At 37.0% G+C, this 16681-nt stretch overlaps 1 protein-coding gene across 7 annotated transcripts in view; it reads right to left on the bottom strand.

Annotated features, from left to right (window-relative positions):
• The window catches only part of PIEZO2 (piezo type mechanosensitive ion channel component 2), a 259140-nt gene extending 242899 nt beyond the window's left edge, over window positions 1-16241 (bottom strand). For 4 of the 7 annotated variants that reach the window (XM_026842244.1, XM_026842246.1, XM_026842248.1 and 1 more), the window contains exon 1: window positions 16142-16232. In XM_026842244.1, coding sequence (XP_026698045.1) covers window positions 16142-16148 — 7 coding nt within the window. In that variant the 5' untranslated portion in view covers window positions 16149-16232. Of the gene's footprint in view, window positions 1-16141 lie in introns of all 7 variants that reach the window. The other 3 variants (XM_026842250.1, XM_026842251.1, XM_026842249.1) reach the window with 1 other exon arrangement.
• Window positions 16242-16681: the final 440 nt, after the last annotated feature.

The raw sequence follows: 16681 nt of genomic DNA, 5'->3' as shown, positions 1-16681 counted from the left end.
CACCCCCCAAAAAAAAAAAAAAATGGTCCTAAGAGTTTTTAATGCAAAGGAAGATAAAATGCTATTTTGGCCACAAAACCCTAAAAATTCCCCTGTCTTTTCATTTATTTTCAAGCTTCCCCCCCTCAATTTAACACAACAAATCTGGAAGTGTTATCCCCCTTCCTATTTTCCACCATGGATTTTTTTCAAAAACCGAATGAAAATCTCAAAATAATGTTGAAAACATTTCTTAGTTCTTAAAAGGTTTTACAAAAGCTTGCATAACCTGATCAGTTTTACTCATTAATGTTGTTGTTCCATGCAAATTTATAGAATATAATCCAGATGACTAGGTGCACAACTGTGAGCAAAACCTCGTTCCCTGCCTTTCTAGTTTTTGCTTTGCAAAAAGCTCTTCACTGAGAGATCTCAAAAAAGGAGACAACTTATTTTCCTGGCCAAGTTAAGTGAATCAAATTATATTCAAATGGTCTGGAGAAGTGAGAATTTTTAGATCTACTGAACGCTGTTACGATTATCTTAAATATTATTTAAATATTAAAACCACTGAATATATCACTTTGGTTTTCCTTAAAATAATGATGAGCACCAGCCTGAGTCATACATGTTACATGCTAAAACAAGGGGAAAAAAAGAATAAAAGGAGGAGCTTTACAGGTACACATACTCTAAAGCAGCACAGGAACATTCAAGTTGGTGCCTTGAATCTAAATGAAAATGTTTCTTAATTCCTTCAAACCAAAATTTATCTATCAAACAGGCACACATTCAGACTTACTGTTTCTGTACTGACTTTTATGATGACTATGATGATGAACACTTAATGAGGAAAGACAGAAAGCTAGGCTATGGGAGAGTGGATTGGGAAGACACCACATACCTATGTAGCTGCTGCTATTTTACACGATTCACAAGCCCATTACATGCCACTGTCATATAACTCAAGGAGAGAAAACCTTCAGCATCTTGAAATTCTCATACTTCCCTGGATGAGTGCAATGACTGCTTGGATGCTAGGAAAGCACTGGGTACTGGAGCAACTCCATTTTGCAAGAATAATCAAATATTTAAGGGGAGGGAGATGAGGAGGAGGGATAGCAAAAAGGCACTGTTAGCTGAGCGCACTTGGGACACAGGAGAACCAGATTCAGGTCTCTGCTCTGAATTATAACAGGATGTTAACAAATCTGCTGGGGGATTGGGGGGGAATACATTTTAAAGTTCCTCACTTCATCCGGAGGCAGAACAGAAACATTTGAGTAATGAGAAGCTGCACACCTAGCTCTGCATCTGCACCAACAGCTTCATTTTCAAGAGTTCACAGCTCCCTCTAAATTGCATTAAGACCAGAGTTTAAATGTTAATTATGGAGCATGTGCATATTAATTTTCTGCTTCCTTCTCTCCATAAGTAATGGGAATGCTTTTAAATGCCTTTTGTTTGGTTTCTTATGGGCTTACTTGGTTTCTTAATATATTACAGGGCACTTCCTGCGCTGCTTACAGAAGCAAATTTCCCACTGCTAGTGGGAGTTTTCCCTGAGTGAGGTCAGCAGATTTGGTCCCAAGGGAGTGAACTGATCTTCAGGCTTGCTACCCTGAAGATCTAGCAGAAAGCAAAGCAGATATTCTTGTTTGAAATTTGCTACTATATTGTATCCTTCTCAGCCACATCATCCAACACAAACAACTAGAAACGTTTTGCTGCAATAATCCTTTCAATTAAGGCTCCCATTACAGTGAAACAGCTGCTCACTACAATACATCTTTGTCATGGAACTATTTATTTCCCAGAAAACAGTTCTTCAGTTGTTAAGACAGATGCAATAAACCAGATCCACGGAAGTAGCAGAAATCAAAGCAGTGAGCAAAATCTGACCAGCTAAACATCCTTGCTCTGAAAAAGGGGTGCTTTCTATGAGGACACAATTTATTCTCCTGTGTTGACAAAAAAGCCCACTCAATTTAAAGCACATCTGGTGTCTCACTCTCAACATAATGTCAATGAGCTATCACTGAAATAGCAGCACAAGCCCTCACACATACATTAGAAAGAAAAAAGAAAACACTCCAAAAACTTCTGTCCTCCTGCTGATCAGTGATGTTCACATGGGCCCTTAAAAGCCTTTTGAAATGCCCACATGATAAATATTTGATGGACAACCTCTTGCTTAATGACCAAATCAGGTGCTGCTCTTGGCATGTAAAGACAAATGTATCAGCACCTTGTTACAGCCTCCCATTCCACACATACATGCTCACCCACCCACCCCACCCCATCCCGCAGGGGCCTGAGCACCCTGCTGAATGTTATCTATTTATTTTACTAAGAAGTCCAACCCATATTAACTGTCACTGGAATATAAACAGTAGTGACAGAAAGCATTATCATGAATAATTTAATCCAAGCTTTTCTTGTTGTAAATTCAGTCCCTGTGATTTTAACTCCAGGCAGCTTGCCTATGGTTCAGACAATAGCAGGAAGAAGTGACATTCCTCTTCCACCTACATGTTCCCAAAGATTTGAAAACCTTCCTTGTGCCTCTGACAGCAACCTGCAGCTAGTACTGCACAAAACAGGGAAATTAAGAGAAGCACCTTCAGGTCAGAAACTGTATAGATGATAAGGTGCCCTAGAGGACCGAGACACTAAGAACCACGACTAGTCCTGTATTCAGGTTTCCAGGCATGAGGTTCAAATCCAGTACTTGCTCTTTGCCCATAGAGGCCAGACAGGTTCTCAGGCTGAGTGGGGTACCGGATCTATACCACCTATGTAGATATTCGTCTAGGTGAAGATGCCAGACGCTGTATCAATGCAGTACAAAAAGATTTCTCAGAACAATCAGCAGTACAACCAGTAAACAGTCAAGAATTTCCTACCTAATTCTTTTACTCTCAAAATCTGTGTAAAAAAACAGTTCATAAATAGTATCTATGTGTCCTGCTCTCCCAGCTTCTTGTCCTTCTGCTTAGCACCAAGAGATAATTCAAGGTAATTCTGTGCTCATGAAAGGAAAAAAAGCAGTAGGAACAGAAACCGCTGCACTAGGTGATCAAGAAACAAACGTATTAAATCACATAACTAACAAGGAGAAAGGAAGTCAGACCACTTCAAGAGAAGTAAAAGACAAGGTCACAGTACTTCTTATAGTGGAGACAGTCTTTCAGGATCACTGTGACATGAAAGTACAGTGTTAATCTGCAAAACAGCAACACCAATCTAGATCTACCCTCAAGCTTTCCAAACTCCTGGGGATTCAGACTCTGTATTCAAATCCATTATAGACACAGAATCATCCACAAGAAGTCAGGCTCAGCTTTGAAGTCTGATAAGAGGTCTTGATGTCTACCAACTACTGTGGTCTAAAGCCAGTCTTATTTTCTGTCATAATACTCTCCTGTCGAAAGATGTACACGCTCTACCACGTGCGAGGAAGAAGAACAGAATAAATAAAAAAATAATCCATGCTCAGCACTCAATTTGAGGGACACAGTAGGTCCTCTCTTGCTGATCAGAACCTATCTGAAATAAAATGAGGTAAGACAAGAAGGAAAAACACAGAAGAAAAATAAATTATGCATGACTTTTAAAGAAATTATGTTTACCTCAGTGGACAAATTTCTGGTATTACCAGAGTGTAATTCATTGCAAAAAGCTAGTGCCAAGGCACTGCAATGAGAAGTGATGCTAATGCCATCACCCGCCTTGCTGGCTAATACAGTCCAGGGCTCACTTCTTAATGTTTCTTCAGATATCATTTAGTTGACTGAAGTATTGTGTGGTGGTTTCAGGACATGCTTTTACTGTAGCGTGACTGCCTTCAAACAAGGCAATAGCAGAGTAAATGGGAACAGCTGCACTGCCTGTAAAAAAACTGCACAGCGCTTTTATTGGAATTCCTCTCACCTACATTTTGGTCATAATAATAAAAATGCATACCTAATAGTTTACTGGCTTTTCCTTCTCTTCCTTTATGACAGCATAATGAGATACGGTTGTTTAAAACACAGTGGTATTAGAAATGACAACAGGAAAGCCCAAAATATGTTTTATATTCTTCCTACTCTTTTGTTTTCCAAACCTAAATATAATGCTCTAAGAAAACCCCTCCCTTAGCATAAAAGAACTTTGAGGTCTGACTTTTGAACTCTTGAACACAATACTGATGACCGCAGTAATGCTCCAAGGTCATCCAACATTATCCATCACCTTAATCAAAACTCCAGAAAGTTTCAAGTCTGCAACTGTTATTTGGACCTAATATAATTTAACCCACTAATCCTCCCCAAACCACTTGACACATGGACAGGAAACCTTGCAGATCATCTAACTGTTACCATTTATATACAGGTTTGCTGGAGACGTCGAGCAAACGATTTGGGTAACGCAGGTTTAAGGCATCAGCTTGGTCACCAATTCTACTTCTCACCATCACAGGTGACAAAAGGATATATTCTGGTTCATAAAAGTATCATATTCCATTTATACCCAGTCGCTAGATGGTGTGCCAGCATCCACATTTAACCCAAAAGCCTTTCTTCTCCATCTTGAATATCCACAAATCCAAATCAACAATTTCCCCTTGCAGACTGAAAAAGTCCAGAAGTTATTTTAAAATATATGAGACGTGCTATTTCTTTCTCACTCTCGTACATCAACATCTTTCTTTGCTTCAGTCACCAGAGAGTACTTCTTGGCACTTAGTCTGAATTCACCTTATCAAAACATTATCCATCTTGGTTGTTTAGCACAGCCTAGTTTTAGAAAAGCCCTTTTCATTTAATCTCCTTTTTCCAGTTGCTTCAAGATATTTATTTATTCTTCTCTTCTACATGTATTCCAAAATTTGGAAAATACAAATTCACAGGAGATCATGCAAGATCTTTCCCCTTTTTTTCATTATTTAAGCCAATTTCTTCATACTTCAAATCTAGGGTATCACACTCACTTTCAGAAAGGAGATTATTCAGCCTTTAAATTTAAGCATTTAAAGTCCTTGGGTCTTACTTTTCCTTCACATACAGTAGTTTTGCTTTCTAAAACTGAAGCAGACTCCTGTTTAAAGTTACGACCATACCTCAACAATATTTAATTCCTACTTCATCCCTATTGTATTACCAGCCATGGTTTTTTATTATTTTATATTCATATGGCTACATGCATTTTTATTCCTTGTTTCAGTTTCCTTTGCAGAGTTTAACTCAGCTTGACTTCTGGCAAATTCTATTTCATCTAAACAATTCTTGACCTCTAAGATGGTTTCTTTACAGATTATTCCCCTTTTATTCACTCCTTGCAAACTCTCTGTTTATTCTAAATGTTTTTTATGGGAGTGGCTGGTCAGCAAGTTAGGTCTGGAGTTCACCCCTAAAAGCCACCAGTGCTTAAGATGGGAATTCTAGAAAGGTTAATACATTTTTAATTAGACAATGTCACCACATTCAAATGCTTGAGCTCTTCAGTCACTCTCTAGTTCCCCTGAACTTACTTTGCACTTAAGGTTAAGAAAACCTTAAAGATTGTTTTTTGTTAACTTTGAATCATAAGAATAGCGATGACCAACTCTCTCTGACATCCTTAGTCCCTCCAAACCCAATTTTAAATTAACACTGGTTCTTCACAAGTCAACAATTGTTTGAGGAGTTGGTTGCATTAGGGAAGGATTTGGCTGTATGCTTACTGGCCTGCTGTGCAGGCTGAGCCGCAGCAGGCAGGTGAGACTTGCATCTCGAACTACCACACTCCTAAGAAGTCAGCCTAGCTGAAGTACTGTCACAGCTACAGTGGACAGCAGAACGGGGATCCAGGAAACTGCCTCCTTTGTCAATATCTAAAAGCTAAGCCTGCTTCCAAAATGTTGCCAGAAAAAAAAAAAAAAAAAAAGCAATAACACTTAGAAGCAACAATCAACTTCCATTACAAGTTTTTGCCACCAAGACTCCTCTACAGTCAGAACTGTATTTCAAACATGTGGATCCTAGCTGAGATGCACACAAATAATGCACATAACATTATGTCAATGAACAAAAAATAGTATACATCCCTGCTCGTCAAAACCAACACAGAAAAAACTCTTTTCAATCATTTACAGATACAACACACTAAAAAAAAAAGAGCAATTTTACTCAGAGAAATTCATGTTTCAGGACAAAGAGGAGAGAACAAATTCTTAGTTTGGCTTTCCTGGCATACTCAGCACCATTCTCTCTCCATCAAAATCTGTGGGCTGACTAAGCACTATTAGGATTGAAGAACTACATGACGCATATTCGATATTTTACAGCCTAAGATGCTGCTATTTTCATATGATTTTGTAAACTTCATTTTCATAATTTCACTATGGAATTCAATTTAAAACCATGCCACAAGGTCATTCCGAGTTTAAAGTCCTTTCACATCCACAGTAAACCTACATCAGACCCCAGGTTTGAGAATGTGCACATTCAGGACAGCGTTCTTTTTAGCACTCAACTTTATAACCGGGTCTAAAGCACACTTTCTGCCCTTGTCTCACTCTAACTCATGGCAGAAATTTCTCCTTAGACTCTAGTACTGTTATCTGGGAGGAATGCCAGCTTATAACAAACTCTCTTAATCTACCATATTGTTCCTAGATTAGATTCCCATTTCTGTACTTTCACCTTCCAAATGTAACAGTAATAAAAGTTTTATTTTACACATACTTCCTGGAAAGGAATAAAATTGACTAATTTGCAATGATTTTAACAAAGAGGAAGACAAAGGACAGGCTAAAAAAGTAATCTTCACAAGCTGTATAAAGTAACATTGATACTATTTCAGTGTTCCATACAGCCTATTGAATTAAGGAAAAAAAAAAAAAAAAAGGAAAGAATGTTTTCTGAGTTACTGCCAAATAAAAATTTCTGAGAGGTCTTATCTTTGCCTCTGAATTACTTCTCCATTAAATAAATCCGCATTTAGCTATACCTTGGGGTGAAAAGGGAGTTTTGTTTTGGCTCCAGTTCTTTACTCACCGCTAGAGTTAAATTAAACAATGGTAATTAAACAACGACATATTCAGTCTGAAGCTGACTATCACCAGGGAAGGGGATACACTTGAGATCAACTTGAAACATTAAAATAATTAAAGAAATAACTTCCAGAGCAACCTAAACTATCTTACTAAAAAAGTATTCAGTATCTGAGAAATATTGCTTTAAAAGAAACTAAATAATAAAAAAATCTAATGCAGCTATAAATGTGCTAAGTTTCACAAAGAAAAGTCTTCTGAATTTAAACCTGTGATAGTGTCAAGGCCCTTTAAAATTACTTTTGTACTATTTAATTTAGTATTTCCATCACCATCTCCAAAAAATTCACACCAGTCTAATTGAAAGCACCTTTATTTCAAAGTCCTCTGAAGAATTCTTGCTCTCTGTACCAAGAACACTATCCTTCTTCTTATTCAATTCTTTCCATAGACCCATGGTCATTGATAACCACATGAAAAAGCCCATATCAATTACTTAATTGTAAGTTAAAATAGATTTCTTATTATCTTCTCCTCCTGGCTTCTTCATTCATCGCCCCAACTCTATTGGCTTTGCTTTGTTTGCAAGGCTTTAATCAGCACACTGCTGTGTTTTTGCCATACCCAGGTCCAAAAATATTGCCAGCACTCATATAATAAAATATAATGAAAATGCATGACACATCATCTAATCAACCACTTAATGAGAATCCCTACTTACAATTTCTTCTGTGGAAGCCAAAAAGTAAAACTGTCCAGGAACTGGGCTCTACCTTCTTAGAGTGGAATACCCTATTTGGGAACAGCATTGTTCCCAATGTGGGAATGGCAGTGAGAAACGCACAGGTATTATTTATCATATGCAACAACGTAAGACAGGTACAAGATTTCTGTACCCAATGCTGTCAGTGCAATGCTTCTTGTGAGTTCACTTTCACTTAGTTAATTCATTTAATAAGAAAATGTTTTGATAATTAATAGTGAGAAAGCACACAGTATCATTAACAGAAATGTTGTCTGGCTTGTAAGATGCAAGAGGATTTCTGAAGTTGGTTAATGTAAAGGTATCACTTCATCTTCACTCATCCATTGCTAAAACTTCCATGAATAAGTATTTCAGGAGTTGGCCCACTGATTATAAATAACATGCTCCATTGTTCACTCCCAAGAGAATACTTACGATGTTGGAAGTAGAGAGACCTAGCTGAGATGCAGTATTTTGAGCCAGAGGATGTTTATGTAGCAGCCTGGCATGCTTCCATAGAAAAACACATGCCCAGTCCAGTAGAAATCCCATTTTTAATTGCTGAAAAGCATTTTCTGAGTTATAAATAAATCCTCATACTAATGCCCTGGGCTTATACAAAGAAACTCAGTAGTTTCAAAGGCATCTTAAAGAGTTTTTCCACCCCCTTTGATCAGCATCTCTATTATTGCCCAGAGTACTTTCTTCCGATCACTTAAGGATAACAGGTAACAAATAATCAAAAAAAAAAGAAAAAAAAATAAAAGAAAGAAAATCATGTTTGTGGTTACACAGGTAAAGCATGGGTGAAACTCTTCTCAAAACCATGTAAACATACAGTAAATCTAAAGAGGAAAAGGTCAAAACTAAAGTTGTACCACCCAAAACCATTAAGATTTTTCATCGAAACATGTCTTATGTTTTACATATGTTTTAAAACTTCCCTTCCCAGTGTAGCCAATTCACACATTTCAACTTATAATGAGATTAGAACATGACTAGATCTTTGGCCTGTCAATGTCTATTCTGGCAGACATGACAGAAAACTGCTTTGAAGCACAGAAGTGCAGTGTACAACTCATCAATACTATTAAAAATCCAGTAAACAGGCACAGCTTTTAGCCCTTGCAGGGTTGAATAGCATTGCAATCATACCCCTCAGACGCGCAAAATAAGTAACTCTGTTTTGGCTGCACTTTCAGATGGTGAAACTAGGTGAGCTGTTACCCCCTATTTGGAGTAGTCCAACTACAGTGCCTCCAAAATAATACACAAATAGTAGGCGATATAACTGTTATAAGACGGAAGGAAAAACAGTCATGAACTCCAGCTGCTTGAACTAAAACCACCTTAGACTGAAGCAGTAACAGACTTGTAAGCTTAAAATGCACATTCAACTCAATCTGTTTAAAACAGGCAACAGAAACCACGTAAGCATGTCTTCCCAAAATCAAAGTCCGTATTCCCAAACTACAAATTGATTCTTTATGCGTCTAATTTAAGAAAACCAAGCGAAAGAACCCAAATTAGCTACATGATTTGTGTTTTCCATCAAATCCTATTAATAATGCTGCCGTGAAAAATATTAGAACTGGCTTAAAAGACCAAAAGCTTCAAGGATCTTTTTCACATTTTTGATACAGAGAAAGACACTTAAGATTGAAACATCACCATTCCATAGTAGTACATATTAAAGTCTACTCCAATATATTTGTTACTAAATACATTAGGATGGTACATTCTTTAAATGTTTCATTCTTCGTGAATAGACCTGTATTACAGCTTTAAGTATGACATTTGTCATCAGTAGGGCATGGTTTTAACAGGACTAATGAGGGAGAGGAATTCTGTTAAACCTTTTTTTAAACATATATCTCAATATCAGAGATTTGGTTTGTTTGGGGGGTTTTAAAGTTATTTTCATGTAATTTGAAAATCACTTTGGGCAGCAGGTCACTCACAATGAAGGTTCAGAAAATCTTGGAAAAACTGAAGCTCTTTCAGAGCAGAACATCCACTAATAAAGTCCATTTTTTACTACAAACCATTCAACCATGAAGTTTTCAGTTTAAGAATTTACAATTAAAAGGTTAACAATCCTTTTTGTTTCATGAGAATCACATGACAATGTTCACTTAAGCTCCTTATTTTGTTCAGAAGTCTTAACACCATGCAACGTAGATGAAGTCTAAAATTATGCATCTAATTTTTGGACGTACTGGAGGCTTAAATGATCAACTCTGAGCACCATCAGGAGACTACTTCTATTCAGTAAATATATAGGATTACCCAATTCATAACTTGAACATTTAAGTTAGATGCCTGAAGCCAAATGCCTAATATTAGCATGAAACTCCAGAAAACTAGTGCAGCTGAGTGTACAAAGATTGCTAATAAAACACATGCATTATACAAGTGATGAGTATACATATAGGAGCATTGTTCACATAGGGAGATCAAAATAACATTTGTATAAAAATTTTTGCCATATTCATTTGGATCAATATTCCCCTGAAATGTCTTCAGCTATATTTGGTGATCCAAATTTGTCACTGTAACCCTTCTGCATCTTGCAATTCTGTGCAGATTATTCCAAATCACAAGCCCTTTCATATCTGCAAAACAAATTCCACTGTTCCATTTCTTCACCATGGTTTCATCCACGCTCAAAATAATGCTCAATTAACAATTATCATTTGGATATTGTTCATCAGTTTATCAATCTACACATTTTTAAAACATCATTTTTACTGATCTGAGTGCTGTGCCAAGTTCACTTATTCAATCCAGAAGAGATACAAGATTTGTCATACTGAGCAGTATCTTAATACAGAAGCAATCTCATTCTTTTTGCCATTAACACAAGCAGTCAGCAACATCTAGTCCATATGTGAAATTAACTGATCCCTCCCCCCTCGTTTTTTTTTTTTTATTTACATGGTGACTGGCTAAAGAGTCTTATTAATCAGAAATCATGACATTAAATAAAGGAACATTAAAAAGACCAACTAAATGCAAACTCACATTCATTACAGAAAAAAAGTCAAATAAAACAGTTATTTAGTACTGCTAAAAGCCATTGGCCCAAAACAGGACAAATGCTTTATTATTTCTAGAATAACAGCATGTACAAGCTTTTATTAAGGACAAGGACATAATTACAGTAGACATTAGACGCAAAGAAAAAAGATGACTGATTTAACAATCTCACAATCAAAGAAGTTAGAAACTAGGCTACTGCACAGTTTATTGCCTGTCATATCCAGAGAACTAGGTATCCAATCAGTTGTTAATTTTGGAGTTAATTCATACAGAAAATCACTGCCAAAATCACATGGCTTTACAACACATGCAAAGAGGTATCTGCCTCAAAAGCAGTTCCAGTCAGCAACCCTTGAAAAATTAGTCAAGTTTTAAATTACTCCTGTAGACAAGAAATTTTATTTGCAATGAATTTATTTTTCCACAGTTGCTTCATGCAGAGTAGTATGATTTGCTGTTTAATCAGCTTTGTAATAACTGATTTCAAGGATTATAAATAATAGATAGAGCTGAACAAGGCAGTTAACCAAATATATTTTCAGCTGCACATAAATGCTCATGAATATATTTGCCCTATTGAGCCAGCTACATGGACAATTAAGTAATATTTCTGTAAACAACACATTCAGTTGAATTTTAAATAACTCAGCGTTTCAACTCTAACTGGAGGAGGTGCTTCCTATACTTTAGAAGAGGTTGGTATTTTCACCTGGCAGTTAGTATCTTACAACAAATGTACTGAACACATGCTAAGACAGGAGACTGTGACTTACCTCCATGATTAAGGATTAATATTACTTTCTCTCAATAATTATTTTTTAAAGGAGATTAAATATTTAAGGGGAAAAAGGAAAAAAAAAAAATTTCCCAGTGTTTATAAACTTTTATGTTTCTGTCAAACTTAAGATTAATCTAGACTAACATTGTCTGTTCCAGACTAATTTCTAATTCTATAGCCTAGAAAACCCTTAAGTTTTGTGGAGAGAGCCTGCATAAATTCACTGGAAAGTTCAAGGTAATAATCTGGGAAAACAGATGGAAGTGCAAGAGATAGGAATGTTGGTCAGAGACTGTGACCAGGGAGTTCACTGAGCCAGGAGGATATGAGGAAAGAAAAGCTTAGTGGATGAAAAAAAAAAAAAAAAAAAAAAAAAAAAAAAAAAAAAAGAAGACTTAATCAAAGGAAGCAATTTCAGAAAAAAAAATAACAACTTGAATAAAACAGAATTAGAAGACTCAAAAATATTAAGTGACAGAAATTAAAGGAAAAAGAAAAGACAAAAATATATAGCCACATAGTAAGCTTTGTTATAGGGTTGATGTGGGTTTTTTTAAAATAAAGTTTATTTAATTTAATTTTTGACTCTGATTTATTGGTGGTTTAGCTGATTTTAGCAGAAATAGTTATAGTTTTCCCCTTTCTTTTCCATCCTCAACATTTTCTAGAAAGATACACCTATACATATACACACACAATTAAAAAAGGTGGGTCAAAAATTGTTACAGTCAGAAATATTGAATTTATAAAAGAAATTAATTCTCATGAACACATCGTAATATGACATTCAGGAGAAGTGTAATGCAACACGCCACACAATATGGGGAAACTATCCAATGTCCTAAGAAAGCATTTTTCCTCTGAAGAAAGATTGCTACCATCAGTGATGCAATCTAGATGATTTAGTGTCTATCAAATCAGGGAATTAATCAAATCAGACTTTTTTAGACTCTAAAAAGGAGAGAATTAGGACTTTGACATCTAGAAAATGCCTCTTTATCCTGTCAATCACTTCTGGCACAGATGACTCAGCAAAAGTAAAACACACAAAAACAACAGGGCAATTGCATATGATCTGGGGTACTTCCCTCTCAACTCCCACCTTCAGCACTTTTGAGAGAAATTTAAACTCACAGGTGGGCATTTACTGATGTTCCATTCTCACACTGTCCTCATAATTTTCCCCCGTAAAAATGAGACAGCCTTACCTAGAGTGGGATTTCCTACCTTTTATACTTACTTTATTTATTTTTCAGCTATGTTTTTGCTGGCTCCACTGAATATTTACACATTCAACACAAACTAAGCCCACCCAAATGGTATGAATCCTCGCCAAAAGACAATGTGTTATTTTTTTAGACTGACCAGTATAAACTGGGTTAAAAATGGTGTGGGGAAGTAGATCTACATGAAGAGACATGATATAAATGTAAGAATTAAGGTATGAAATGCAAATGCTAATCAGACCTTTTCCATTCCTGTACTGTAATACTTCATGAAGATGGCTTCTTCACGAAGGAGTGAAAGATTTGAACTCTATAAACTAACAGACTAGATCTCAAAAGCACCCTAATTCTCACCTGATTCCTTGCCTTGTTTCATAGCTCTGTCAAGGTACTTGACATCTACTGGTACTCTGATCTATTTGTAACTCATATCCTATGTATGAATAACATTTAGCAATAATATTACCCTTGTGCAATCATTTGCACTTCTTTTCCTTTAGCTTAGATGTCAAGACTGTGTAGAACAATGGGTATCTCTGTCAACTGATATTACTATAATCACCACAAATAAAGTAAAACAAAAAAATAATGCAAAATGTATTCAATGCAGATTCCCTTTTAAATTAAACCAGCCTGTGAAATGCACTGTGGCGGGAGATCACTTTGGTAAGCCCTTCAAAGTTTTTAAAAAAGATCGGCATCTATCCTAGCTAAAATAAAACTGTGAGTAGTCATAATTAGGATAGGTCAGGATACACTTTCCACAACACAAATGTAACTCTGACTTGCTTTTCCCTGATAGAACCTGGAGTAGAAAGTTCTCTTCCTTATATAGCTTCCCCTCTCCACAGACTGAGTGAAAATCTGCATCAACAGAAACCATATGCACAAACAGATGAAGCAAAAGGGTTTTCTTTAGTTGTCTCCTTCCATCCTCAAACTAACAGTTAATGGAAACACAAGTAAAAACTAGCACAACAGAAGTTGTACTTCCACTTGTAAAATCTAATTGGTACTGTCACTATGTGCCATGCATTAATGAATAGTTCAAACAACTTTGAAACTCCTGCTTCCTCTCTTCACCTTCCCAGCAATGAAGAAAAAGGACAGCAGGTTGAGCGGTCACTCTAAACCAGGGCCTGAGACTCTCCAAGAGCTCTTCACAGAGAATTCAAGAAAAGTTTCATACATTTCTTTTCTTGGGTGAACGGAACCAATGGCCATAACTATAGGCAAGACATGGAAACAGATGTTTAGAAGGAGACCTGCCTACAAACCATTTGAAAATATGTGTGATGGTTTGACTCTGGCTAAATGCCAGGTATCCACCAAGTTGCTCTATCACTTTCCCCCTCCCCTTTCCCCTTGTTTTCTCAACAGGGTGAAGAGGGGAAAGAAGATAAACTAACCCTTGTGGGTGAAACAAAAGCAGTTTTAATATAAGCAAAGCGAAGCAAAGGTCCGTGCGTGGAAGCAAAAGCAAACAGATTTAGTCTCTACTTCCCATGGACAGGCGATGTCGGGCCTTCTCAGGAGCAGGGCTCCAACACGCATAGTGGTTGCCTCGGAGGACCAAGGGTGACCCCATCCCCTTCCTCCTGTCTCCCAGCTTTATACTGAGCAGACATCATATGGTCTGGAATATCCCTTTGGTCAGTTCGGGTCAGCTGTCCTGGCTGTGTCCCCTCCCAAGATCTTGCCCACTCCGTCCCACTGGGGGGAAATGTCAGAAAGAGCCTTGGTGCTGTGTAAGCACTGCTCAGCAGTAGCCACAACACCAGGGTGCTATCAACACCCTGCCAGCTCCCAGCATAAAACACAGCACCATCAGGGCTGCTATAGGGGAAAACCAATTCCAGCTCAGCCAGACCCAGTACAATATGTCATTATTCAGCTAATACACCGAAAACTCCATGTTTGGTGTCAACCCGTTGCTCAGTCAAATCACAGTGAGTTCTTCAGGTAAGAAAGAGAGTATCAGTTTCTGTTAACTAGTGTTTAGGAGACAGACATGGGATTCAAGAACCACCTGGAATATCTACAGACTCTTCTAAGGACATAGGAAAATATGTCAGTTGAAGAGTAAATCTAAACTGCTAGGAAAACATCCTGGCAAAACAAAGTCAAGACTAAGGTTGTCCAGGAAACCATAAAAAGTGACAGTATCTTTGGGTAAGAACTTCATAGACATCCTGTAAAGTCAGATGTCACTATACTTGGAGTCCAGATTTTCCAATTCTTTTCTCCAGGGAGCTATGTTGATTAAGTGGTCTGATTTTCCATCAGCCATGACAATGGATTTGTGAGCAGAAGAATTATGCCCAAGCCAGTAACAGATAAAGACATGTAACGTCAGAACCTCTTTAAATGCTTCTTTTTCATTAGTGGTGTCATGGAACCAGCTTACTTTCTAAATGATACTCTTCACATTATTTCCCTCAGAACAGATGCAAAAGAGTCCATCTGAGTTTAGCATTATGTGATATTATTTTTTATACTGGTCTGAAGGACAATCAGGTAAGCAGGAACAAGAATGATTCAAGCATTAGTGCTCTGAAATACAGCCATCGGCAATCTCATCCAACAAGCCACTAGGTGAAAAAGCACATCAGTAGATAATAATCTGTAATTTAATCCTCACTGCAAATCTCACCAACAGATCACAAACCCTTAAATTTTGGTATTTCTCTTGACTTTCAAGAAACCACGCCTTTACACAAACAGGCCCCTTACATAGAGCAAGAATGTAATGCTTCTGAAATCATTTCTGTCTTTATAGGTCCACGGAATTGTTTTCATATTTTAAACTGTAAAAGTTTGATTGGTATGCGATACATAGATGCTTGAATGCCTGATGTAGATAGTTATTTGTCATGTCTACCACTAAGCCTTTTTACTTATTTTTATAAGGCAGTTATATAAAGCTAGGATGACAGCGATGTTTAAATAAGTTCCTCAAATGAAAAATCTGAGACCAAATTTAATTCTCAAAAGTAACTACAAATTGAGACCTGGGGCACAATCTATGATAGGATGGCTGGGGAGGGGGGAGAACAGCGGTGTTGTTGAAAGCTCATTATTCACTCAGTATTCAAGGTGAAATAATGCCATAAAAAGGATCCCCCAGTAACACTATCAGACAGCCTTACTGCACCTTGGGGCAAGAATGGCATCATGGTTGGAAGCCCTTCAGCACCAAAGCCAACGTACAGTGAAACTACAGTGTCAGGGAATTTACAGTATGTATTACAAGTTAGCTCACTTATTGAGGCAAACTTCACCTTCCACTATGCAAAGGCTTTTGCATGTACTCTGTCCACCACACATTCTGAAGAACGAAGCAACGATCTTACCTTGCATCGTTGTTTTTGTGGGTTCTGAAAACAGAGGAATGAGCAGGAGGTAGATGAGGTAGACAAAGGAGAGCCCATTGTAACGGAAAGCACAGGCTGCAATGAGAGAACAGAAAAATAATATATTGTTTAATCAGTCTTGGATAATCAAATTCAATAGCACAAAGCGTTTCCCATTTGAGTTTACTATTTACCTTACCAACTTTTCACCACTTATTTCAACCATTTCTACACAAGTATGGAGGTTTATGCTTAAAATAAGTAATAAAATCAAATACCTTCTGAAGTACTTTCACAGTAATATATATCTTAAGTTTAGCAAAAGATGCATCCAAGCTACAAAGACTTTGCCCAGAATGATGGGCAAGTTAGTTGACACCTAAACTTTTACTTTCTTCATACGTAAACTCATTAAACTATTCCCCACAAAAATATATAGTGATGCATAAATCAGTATGGGCTCCCTATAAGAAGCTACATACAAGTTTATTACATTATAATTAAGGATTTTCAGTAATAATGAAGAAAATTATGGAGTAT

This window comes from Athene cunicularia (genome assembly GCF_003259725.1).
Source record: "Athene cunicularia isolate RWA chromosome 2 unlocalized genomic scaffold, athCun1 chr2_part1, whole genome shotgun sequence".
In the NCBI taxonomy this organism is placed as follows: domain Eukaryota; kingdom Metazoa; phylum Chordata; class Aves; order Strigiformes; family Strigidae; genus Athene; species Athene cunicularia.
Note: the sequence above shows the minus strand (reverse complement) of the source record. Positions and strands in the feature narration are given on the sequence as shown.